Source organism: Aptenodytes forsteri, unplaced genomic scaffold (assembly GCF_000699145.1).
Source record: "Aptenodytes forsteri isolate BGI_AS27 unplaced genomic scaffold, ASM69914v1 Scaffold151, whole genome shotgun sequence".
NCBI lineage: Eukaryota > Metazoa > Chordata > Aves > Sphenisciformes > Spheniscidae > Aptenodytes > Aptenodytes forsteri.
This window is the reverse complement of record NW_008795939.1, coordinates 6,012,655-6,024,083: the sequence shown is the minus strand read 5'-3', so window position 1 is coordinate 6,024,083 and position 11,429 is coordinate 6,012,655. Positions and strand designations below refer to the sequence as shown.

General features: G+C 37.8%; 1 protein-coding gene across 1 annotated transcript in view; it reads left to right on the top strand.

The window, feature by feature from the left end:
• RFK (riboflavin kinase) overlaps positions 1-4,874 on the top strand; it is a 5,400-nt gene extending 526 nt beyond the window's left edge. Inside the window, 3 exon segments of the mRNA XM_009285285.2 lie at positions 1,483-1,634; positions 2,735-2,837; positions 4,341-4,874. Of these exon segments, the coding sequence (XP_009283560.1) occupies positions 1,483-1,634; positions 2,735-2,837; positions 4,341-4,468 (383 nt within the window). The 3' untranslated portion in view covers positions 4,469-4,874.
• Positions 4,875-11,429: the final 6,555 nt, after the last annotated feature.

The window sequence follows — 11,429 nt, the reverse complement described above, 5'->3', positions numbered from 1 at the left end:
GCGGCCGCCGCGCGGGAGGGGCACGGGCGGTTCTCCTGGTTCTCCTGCCGGATAGAGGTGCGGGAGCTCGGTTGCTGGTGACTAAGCTCGTTTGAACTCGGGAGGCGCCCGCTGTCCCGCACAATTGCGCTATTGGCATGAGTTCCTCTCTCTGTAAATAGGCTTAGCTTGTTCCCTGTCAGGTTTTTGGGTGACTCCTATTTTTTTCATATTGCTTATGGTCTTGTTCACTCATTTGTGTTATTTTCCAACCTTCTGTTAAACGATTTCTTTCTGTTTGCTTTTTTGTTAGTTAGCTCATCTGATGATGATCATGATGATTTGCAGGATGCTGCAAAGTGATCATATACACTGTGCCTGGTGTTGTGATAAGGCAGTTTGAAAAATGTCAGTTATTATAAACTTGTTAGACCTCAGATTAGGACAAGAAAGGGAGTGGGCACTGGGAATAGCTTTAAGGAAGGAAATATAAAGGGAATAATGCTGAGATTAAAAAGCAGAGCAAGTACAGCTGTCCTAAAGAGAAGTATATTTTCCCATTGCCGTTCTCTGTTTCACTTGTCTGAATACATATAGAAGTGTAATTCAAATGGATTTCAGTCTTTTCTAAAGATAGGCTGAAGTCAGCAGGCATTCTACGCAAATCCTAATAGGCAAGAAAACCTCCTGTAACAAATCTTGAGGACATGTGACAACATCTGTTAATATAAACTTAGGTTTTTTCCTCTTGATTGTTTATATATGGCTTATTAGTATCGGGGAATGTGGGAGGGAAGTTTGTTCTGCTTATGAACTGGGATAGACGTCCACTAACTGTAAATTCTTTAAAATAGGCTTGAACCTTGCATGAAGAGCTCTATCCATGTGTGAAGTTAAAGTAGGACAGTTGTTTGGCTAAAGGCTTAGATTTATTCCCCTCAGTCAGAAAGGAACCTATTTTATTTCAGATTTGTAGTGTTCTAAGAAAATCCTAGAAATCCCCAAATATGAATAGCCTAAAAGGCAACATGAAAAAACTGGCAGGTGACTAAAATGGTCATTTATTTTAACATATTTTACTCAGTAAAAACAAAATTACTGAAGTAATTCTAAGATGCTACTTTACAGTGCAAAAGAAACTTGATTTTTCTGTTCTTTGACCATACTAAAGCAGTGATAGTCCTAATAGTGAAATGCATTCAGACTGCATATTTTAGTTTATTAATTTTAACTATAGAATTAACTTTAACTATAGAATAGAATAGTATTTATATAGCTATGAAATAGTATGTGTAGGAGATGTGGTAACTCTGGTATTACCACAGAGACTCCATTTTATGAGACTGTTTTGTGGTTTATGCTTTGCAAGTGGCACATTGTATCACTATCATCATCAGTGTTCTGCTTGTAAATAGCATGTAGACAGGGCTTGGCTTTTAGGTGTTTGAAAATTCTGTGATGCACTTTAGTTACACAAATGCACACTTTCTAAATTTTTTGCAGCTAACTTTTCTGAGCAAGTAGTCGAAAGCTTTCTGTCCGATATCTCTACTGGTATATACTATGGATGGGCCCGTGTTGGAAATGGAGATGTGCGTAAAATGGTTTTGAGTATAGGATGGAATCCTTTCTGTAAGAATATTACGAAATCAGTGGTAAGAATTTTGCCTTGTGTGGTACTTTGATTATAATAAATGAGCCAGACATTGACTTTGAATAAGATAAGCAGAATTCGATCTGTAAATCAGATTAGAAATTCCGTTTGCTCTTAGAAATGTATTTGGTATCCATCTCAAACGTTTGTATTCTGGGGAGGAAAAAAAAAAAATCCCCCAAACCCCCTCAGTAGCCATAGAGCATGCAGCTGTAGATAAATCAAATTTATTTTCATTTGCCTCTTCCACCATTACTTAAAAACTTATGAAATAAAAATTCATATTTCCAAAGTGTTTTTTGCTTATTGCGCTGATAGCTAGATAAACATAAGCTTAATAGATGTATTCAGTTTAGTGGTTATGAGACCCTTAGAGTGAGCTGGAACATACTAATCTCTCATCCTTTGCAATCCTTCCACATTTAAAGTATGAGGTTTTGGGGCATCTTAATTTGTAATGATTTTCCAGTAATTCTTCTCTTAAATGGTGGAATCCATACATGTGGTGCTGTGGCTTGATATACAGAATCAAGATCCAAAAATACATAGTAACAGGACAGAGTTAAAATCCTGAACTGTAGCATCTATGTTTTTCTTGCTATGAGGTGCTGGTGCTTTTCCTGAGTCTTGCAGAACTTGGTTTTAATTGCTAATACTTGGAAGCAGTTTTATTTTGACATGAATCCCTGTTTCGAAGATAGCTGCCTTCACTCTTTTTACAATTTTGTCATTCGGTTCCTATGAGTTACTTGTAAAGCTCTCTTTAGAACAGCTGTTTCAATGAAATTCATTACAGTTATTTGGACTCAGCAACTCAATGATCAAATCTAGGCATTATTTGTGATTTTCTGCCTTGAAAATCTTACCTCTGAAATAAATATCACAATGTTCTTAAATGCCATGCAAAGTACAATTCTCCCTACTAACGTAGTCAAAAGCTCTAGCCTCTTAATCTTGCATTATACATGTTAGATTCTCTCAGTTTTCCTGATATGTGTGGGAGAGAATTTGAATTAGAGGTATTAGCTGAACATCCTTGCAACAATGGAAATAAACTAAAAATGCATCGTGATAATTGTCAATGTATTTCTCTTCTTTTAGGAAACACACATTATCTAGACTTTCAAAGATTACTTTTATGGAGGGATTCTTAGAATAGTCATTATTGGATATATTTAACCAGAAAAAAACTTCAGTTCTTTAGGTCAGTATTGCAGGTCTCTTAAACTGATGTTTTATTTGCCATGTTCTTGCATATTGAAAGTACTGTGTCATTGCTCTCTCTCTGTCTTCATAATCAGCTGTTTCATGTAGGGTAGCTGTTTCTCATAATCAGCTGTTTCATGTAGCTGTTTCTCAAGGGTAGAGAGGCCTTACGGAGAGATTTGGATGGACTACAGAGAGCTGGTCAATCACCAACCACATGAAATTTAACAAAAGCAACTGCCAGATTCTGCCTCTGGGATGGGATAATCCTGGTTATATGTACAAATTTGGGGACGAGAGGCTGGAGAGCAGCCCCGTGGAAAGAGATCTGGGGGGTTGGGTTGGTGGCAAGTTGAGTATGAGTCAACAGTGTGGCTTGGCAGCCAAAAGGGCCAACTGTGTCCTGGGGTGCATCAAGCACAGCACAGCTAGCCAGTCAAGGGAGGTGATTTTCCTACTCTACACTGCACTGGTGAGGCCCCACCTCGAGTACTGTGTGCAGTTTTGGGCATGTCAATATAAGAAGGACATCAGACTATTAGAGTGTGTCCAGAGGAGGGCGACCAAGATGGTGAAGGGCCTCAAGGGCAAGACTTACAAGGAGCAGCTGTGGTCACTTGGCTTCTTCAGCTGGGAGAAGAGAAGGCTGAGGGGTGACCTCATCACAGTCTACACCTTCCTCAAGGGTGGCAGCAGAGGGGGAGGTGCTGATCTCCTCTCTCTGGTGACCAGCGATAGGACACGAGGAAACGGAAAGAAGCTGCGTCAGAGGAAGTTCAGGCTGGACACTAGGAAAAGGTTCTTCACTGAGAGGGTGGTCGGTCACTGGAACAGGCTCCCAAGGGAAGTGGTCACAGCACCAAGCCTGTCAGAGTTCAAGGAGAGTCTGGATGACGCTCTTAGTCATATGGTTTAGTTTCAGGTAGTCCTGTGAGGAGCAGGGAGTTGGACTCAATGATCTGTATGGTTCCCTTCCAACTTGAGATATTCTATGATTCTGTCTTATCTTTGACTTCTCAGTAAAATGTTTTTTTTCAGCTGAATCTACTTATATATATATTGGTAACATTAAAAAAATCAAAACCCCACAGCTTCCAGACTATTAGTAGTTAGTTATTTCAGTCTAAAAATTATATTGTCATGTCAGTTGTCTGAGGAGTAGCTTGAAAATCATGAGCTTGTTGTAAAAGCCTTGGTCTAGTCTGTCCATTTCTTCTAAAAATGCATCTGTGTTAAAACTGAAACAGTTAATGAAATTCTGTTGACTTTTTTGATAAAATGTCTTGGAACAAGGAAAAAGTAGTGTTTACAGCAGTGAAAAGTGCAACACATGTCAAAAGCATGTCATTTTAGACATTTAGTTGCCTTTCCAACTTCATAATAAATACATTCTGTGTGATTGTTTTCTAGTGTTTTGTAGTACACCCTTTTTCACTTGCTATTGTGTGTTCAAAATTCAAACCAGCTTTTAAATACTGCTTTTCTTACTTCTCTTTTGCAGAGGCACTCATTTCAGCAATTCAAGAAGACACTGTAGAGGCAAAAAGACAGCTAGATTTACCAGAACGTTTTAAACTCAAAGAGGACAACTTCTTTCATCTGCCAGAAGGCAAAACAATAAACCACTAAACAAAACCATGTGGGTTTTTTTCATCTCACGGAGCTCTTTTCTGTGCACTACTATGTATCATGTATCATTTGATACATGACGTATGCGTGTGTACTGGCTCTGGCTGGGATGGAGTTAATTTTCTTCATAGCAGCTCATATGGTGCCGTGTTTTAGATTTGTGACCAAAACAATGAACATAACACACTAATGTTTTAGCTATTCCTCCTTGCACAGCATCATGGCCTTTTCTGTTTCTCACTCTGCTCCTGCAGTGAATAGATTGTGGCTGTGCAAGAGGCTGGGAGGGGGCACAACCGGACAAGTGACCTGAACTAACCAGAGATACTCCATGCCATCTAATGGTCATGCTGAGCAACAAAATGGAGAGGAGGGGCTTTAGGGAGGTTGGCCATCTTTTGTTTGGGAGTTGGCTGGGTATGTGGTGAGTGATTGCCTTTGCATCACTTGTTTTGTTTTCTTTTTTTCTTCCACTTCTCCTTCGCTTGTTAATCTATTTTTATCTTGACCCACAAGATTTCTTGCTTTTATTCTTCCATTCTTCTTTCCCTGTCCCACTGGGGGAGGTGTGGGGGAAGTGAGCTAGTGGCTGTATGGTCCTTAGCTGCCTACCAGGGTTATCCTGCAACAACATGTTTAGGTAATTGTGATTGGAACTGAACACTAAAACCACACAAGATGATTTAAGTTTGTTTGTGTAGCTTGATCATTTAACCAGTCATGCAAAAGGAGTAGAAGGCTATTTTAGGTCTTTACAGAAAAATTGTGAATCCAAATCTTGCCAGTCATTTAGAGATCTTAGCACGTGTGGAAGAAGACCAAAGTTAGTTGTGACCTCTTCTGCCCCTAAGGTGTGGAGAGTTAAATGCTTCAATGAAGACTGTCAGTTTTTCAGACAGAGAATGTTATTCCAAAGTCTTTTCCCAATTTTATTTCATTCTTACATCTGGATTATAGGTAGCAGCTTAGAAAATTTTTGTATTGATTGAGTCAAAAATTTACCTGTGGTGCAGGAAGATTAGGTAACACTAACAAGAATAGTTCACTATAGTTCCTATTTTTGATATGCTATACAGCTGTCATGTTATAGCTGTCATTTAAATTGAAATTATTGTAATTTTAATAGAAATAGAGGAAATGACTGTTACTCATCGAGTTACTGGAATGTGATACAGGTAGTTCTGCCTAGTTGACTATGCATATCACAACACATAACCTGTGTAGTTGCCTTCTGAGGAAGCGTTTCACTGAAGCTCAGGAAGTGAATGACGGGGAGAAAGTTGGTGCACTGCACAAGTTCAGGCTTAAAGGGTGCAGAACCAGTGTAACAATATTTCTGCTCTTTGGGCCCTAAGGTGGAGGAGGTAACTAAACGCAACTGCATTTTGATTGCTGCTGGCAGCTGCCTTAGATGAGGAAAACTTCTGGGCTGTTCACTATACTGACAGTGAAATGAATGACTTCAAGGTTGAAGTTAGCATGTAAGGCACAGGAAAATCCTTTCAGCCCTCTACACTAAGTGCAGGTAAGATCCAAACTTTTGGCTGCAGATCAGTGAAAGTCTTTGGGGATTCCTGGAATAATATATCAACACTTTAGTAGATATTGAGTATTTATTACAAGTTATTGAGGCCTTTCCCACTCTGAAATGTTTGCACAGATCAATGGAGGGTGTGTTGTCAAAATTGATAGTAATTTGGAAAATACTTGTTAAAATCGTATCGTATGTATGTATATATAGTGTGTGTGCGCTTCCAAATCTACTCCCCCCGATCCCAGTACAATTTTTTTAAATTCCTCCTTGTCCTATTCCATTCTGATCCTGCATTTCACTGTAGAGTTTGAGAGAGCTCTGTCAGGGTAGCCTTATGGGAATTCTCTGTGGTGGGCGCTGTCAGCCTGCCAGGGTTCTAGTTCATAATGTTTTAACTTGCAGCCAGTCTCATGGGGTATTTGGGAAAAGGCCTTGAGCAAGTCAAGGAGTCCTTGTAGCTGTGCAGGACTTCAGCTGAAACTTGATTATTCAGATGAATTGCTCATCGGTCCTGTTGATGGCAAAGATGGAAGGGATATACACCTCTTGAGGGAGGAAAGAATGATTTCTATAAAAGCACTTATTAGAATAAGCAGCATTTTGACCTCTGTTGCTAAGGTTGTTTATAAATTTAACTCCCCAAAGACGCTGTCGGTTTTGTCCTAACTGTTGCCTGGACATTTTCAGCATGCTTTGGCCTTCCTCGTAGGAAAGTGTTGAAAGAAAATGAACTTATCTGCTGTCAGAAATACTTTCTTTAAAAAAAACCAAACAAAAAAACCCCAAAAAATTTAATGGACTTTTACTGTATGCATGTTGGAAATCTGTACAAGAATTTTCTTGAAAGTGATTTTTTTTTTTTTCCTCCAGTTTAAAACTGAGCAATGACGGGAGAATTTTTTTCAACTTTTTTTCCCCAGTGTAGGGAGGCATTCTTGAGTGTATGACAATGTCAAGGTCGTCTTTTATATTTTACTTTCTGGAAGGAACAAATAGTAGCCATGGTAGTCAATGTAACACATATTCAAGAACATATTTAAAGAATAAATCTTATATTGATTGTGGTATTATAGCTAAGCTCATAGCTGCCTTTTAATATTATTTTTTTGCCAGTGATTTCATGTGTCTGTTGTGGAAATCGTAGTGCCTTAAGCTGGTTGTCGTAGTAACACTATTCTGTAACTGCTAATGAATGCTACTATCAAAAATTCATTTCATCATTTGGCTTTAAAACCACTATGCTTGAGGATAGAGAACAGTAGCTAAAGGAAAACTTGAGAAACTTAGTTTGCTCACAGCTCTCACCTGGAGCGTGAAGTATGTATACAGTAAAGTAATAAACTGCTCTTTGCATGCTTGCCTTCAAGTTAGAGAAAATGTAATTGCATTCATTTGGCTGAGTGTACCTATCTCTGTGCATTATTTAATACCAAATATTGTATATTGATTTTTAAGTTCAATACATGACTCCTAGCACAGTATAAACTTTATGAAGGGTTATATTTTTGTATTACGTGCAAATAACTATTTCAATTTATGTTGTGACACTGTATCATTAATAAAAGAATGTAACTGAGAAAGTAGCGATGCTGCTTATCACAGGTTTTCTGATTGACTGTATTATATGTGATGCAAATCATCTGTGCATATTCCTTGGCATATACTGAAAGAGGTGCTGCAGAGTTCTTTCAGTACGATGCTTAAACTTCTTTCAGTTTTGGGGGGAGGAGAATTGTTGTTCTTGCTTACAAACTTGGTGCTACATTATTTATGTTCCAGGTTTTTGCAGTTCTTTATTTAAGGCAATATGTAACACCAAGTGAGGCATAAAGGTCACTGAAATTGTTGGAGTTCAAGCAATATAAGTATTTCCACAGTTTCAAATACTTTTAAAATAAAGCCTGTGGTGCATTTTAATTGACTGTCTCCTTCTGAAGTCTATTACTGTTCTGAAATGGAGTTTGTTGACAATATGAGAATAACAGTATAAGAATTTTTTTCAAATGCATACAGGTGATAATGGTCTTATTTGGATAGCTGTGGCATTAAACTATCTGATGTTCTAATAGCCTAAATAACCTGTGCTTAGCAGATGTTAAAATGCAGCATACCTTTATGTTTAGAAAATGTAAAGGCACAATGTGCACAGACAAATAGTCTGCAATGGTTATTCATACAGGCTAGCTATATTTTGAATTTGGAGTCTTCCTAGGAACAGATATGGAACCTGTATTCAGTTGGTATCCTTTTTACTTTAGAACAGATTCCCTATGTATACAACATAATGGTCTCAAAATCTACCTGAAAATGAAACCTGGCTTGCTAAAACCTGGAAATCAATTAAAAAACCATGATTTAAAAAAAAAAAAATATATATTTATATACCTATAAAATTAGAATAGTTATGTTAAATTGTTACTGATGTGAATATACTTTAATTTATTTTTAATAACTTACATATTGTGGACATGGAGACTGTCACAGTTTTCCAAATCAATACAGTGAATTAAAATGCTGGAAAGGAAAGTGTCATTAGCATTTCTACTGAAGAGTGGCACTAGTGTGAAGTCTAGTTTACTGGAAACTCCACGAATGAATGAGAATAGTAAAGAAAGAGGTGCAAGGGGAAAAAAATGAAAAACCAGAAAGATCTTGCGATGGAAAAAAGCTTGATAAGCAAGAAGATGAGAGAAATTTGCCAAAGATAGCAAGTGTGAAGACTAGTTTACTGATATTTTTGCAACCTCATTTGCCACATCCACGTTGAGAGGTTGTACTGAGCCAAAGGGGATGAAAGTTCTTAGTCCTTTGGCTAGTTGCAGATGTGTATCTGAGAACTGCAGCTAAATATAATAATCACAAAGCTGCAGTAGGTGAACTTTGAAAGTTTGCTTCAAAAGACTTTGTACTATTTTAATATCTTTGATACCTTGATATTTTGATAACTTTGGTATCCTTCTTAGAAAGCCATTTCTAAATTGCTACGTAGAGATAACAGTTGGTATCCTTTTTAATTCTTATACTGCCTTAGACTTCTAGCAATTCTTGGAAAGAGTTTATTCAGTTTCTAGTCTGTGAAAATCACTGCTTTGTTGTATAATAGTAAGGGTTATTGCCAGTATTGCTGTTCAGTAAGTTTTGTGTCTGAGGAGGCTTCTGGCAATGACTTGGTTCCTAGGGTGCTTTCCTTTGCCATGCCTAGCACAGTTACGTGTCTCAGTCTTATGCAAAGCTTTGTAAGAGTGATTGCCTAAAAACTTTGACAGAAAAAAGCGTTCATAGGTTGTTTAAACTAGCTAAAATTAAGGTGTGTCTGAAAACCAGTCCCACCCTCGGGATTTTTGTGCTTATTTAGGGCTTAGGGGAGCTACATCCTCAGAATTCTGTAACCTGAAAGTAGGTTTGTCTGTACCCTTTATTTCGAAATTTAAAACTGCTTGGTTCTGTTAGAAGCCAGGTGGAATTAGTTGCATCCTGTTCTTCTGTTCTGGTTCGATTGTTTAAACATCCATCTGAGTGAGGGCAAGGATCTGTCTGCTACAGCTGAAAATGAATCAAACCTGTATCTTGAAACATATTAATCTGGCTCAGGCCTCTTGGGGAAAAGTTTCTCTCATACTTTCACGCTGTTTGTATGTAGACTTTTATATAACCTCTATGTGGCATCCCTAAAGTTGCATCAGGACAGAATGTAATGTAGTGTGGTGTGGGTATGTCGTAAGGATTGCTTTTTGTGTTAGATGGAGTGGACTCTTCAGTGTACTTTGGTATTTGTCACGGATCATGCTGTTGTTCTAACAGCACAGTGTCCACACTGGAGGCATGGATTTAAAAGCTACATCCTCAAGCACCTGTGTTCTTCAGGTTTCTGTTTAACACTCAAGCACTATAATTTCCAAGGATTCAGATGGTCTACTAGTTTTCATTCTGGAACTGAAATGATATAAAAAAAAATCAAATTGCCTTCAAATTTATTTTGTAATGAATATGGTCTATATAGGGCTATAATTTTTTCCCCTAATTTTCTTGTCTTTTTCTCCCTTTTCTCTGAAGGGAGAAGAAAGATTTAAGAAAAAATATAAACAGAAGGCCCTGCTTGCTAGTGTGATGGTTAGAGAACTTGCATTATTTGTTGCTCCAGGGGAGTATTTGTGACCTACTTAGGTTTTTAAGGGGACTAGAACTTTATAAACATTGCTGACAGTGACAGTTAATATATAAATAATTACATAACTTAGGATACTTACTTTATATAATGGTTGTCTTCTGTAATGACTGAGAATTTAATTTTGCCTTTTTTTTGTGGCTCAGAGTAGCAAAGTGCTTATAATCTTTTTTTAGTTTGTTCTGAGGTTATGATTAGCTTGCTTTTCCATAGTGCTAAGATTTGTCAGTGAAAGAAGGTAGGATTCAGTGCAATGAATACAGTAAGATTATATTTGAACTTTTTTTTTTTTTAAACTAATGATGAGAACTGAAGTGACAAAATTATTTTTTTGCATCAGAATAAAAAAAAAGAACTGGGAAATGAAGATGATGCTAGGTGACAAGAAGGAGGAGAAAGGATACAGAAAAATAATTGGATGAGGATTTTGGATGTGACATGCAGTGAGCAAGGATGGAGGAACATAAGGAAAAAAATGGAGCAAGAACTATTTAGCGTAATGGTTATTAGGTAAGTGTAGCACCTGAACTCTTCCTGAAAAAGAAAATGTGCTTATCTAGATGCTAAATAGACAATATAAATGAGGAAGAATAAAAGAATATTTATTTCCCTTTTTACTATGCAATTAAATGTGTAATATAAACCTGCAAAGTCATGCAAAGAGATAATTAGTGCGTATGTTTTGTTTGTTAAGGTCTGAGAGGAGATCTCCCTCCTGCGTAAACCTAAATCTGAAAAGGGATGATGGGGGAAAAAAGTCATAATTACTGCCTACTTTGTAACATATCTTTTCCAAGGGAAAAACTGTCTTTTGTCATGTTGACAATTAATAAAATCACAAGAGAGACATTAAAATCAGCCAACACGTGTTAGGCAACTTCCTGGATATTTCTGAGCAGTAGGAAACAACCAATAAAGTAGGAACATATGGTACCTACCTTGAAAGGAGAACAGAAGTTACATGTGCATATGTCTCTGTCCTGGTTTCGGCAGGGACAGAGTTAATTTCCTTCCTAGTAGCTGGTACAGTGCTGTGTTTTGGATTTAGGATGAGAATAATGAGCATAAACACACCGATGTTTTAGTTGTTGCTAAGTCGTGCTTACGCTAGTCAAGGACTTCTCAGCTTCCCGTGCTCTACCGACTGAGAAGGCTGGAGGTGCACAAGAAGCTGGGAGGGGGCACAGCCAGGACAGCTGACCCAAACTGGCCAAAGGGACATTCCATACCATGTGACGTCATGCTCAGTACATAAACTGGGG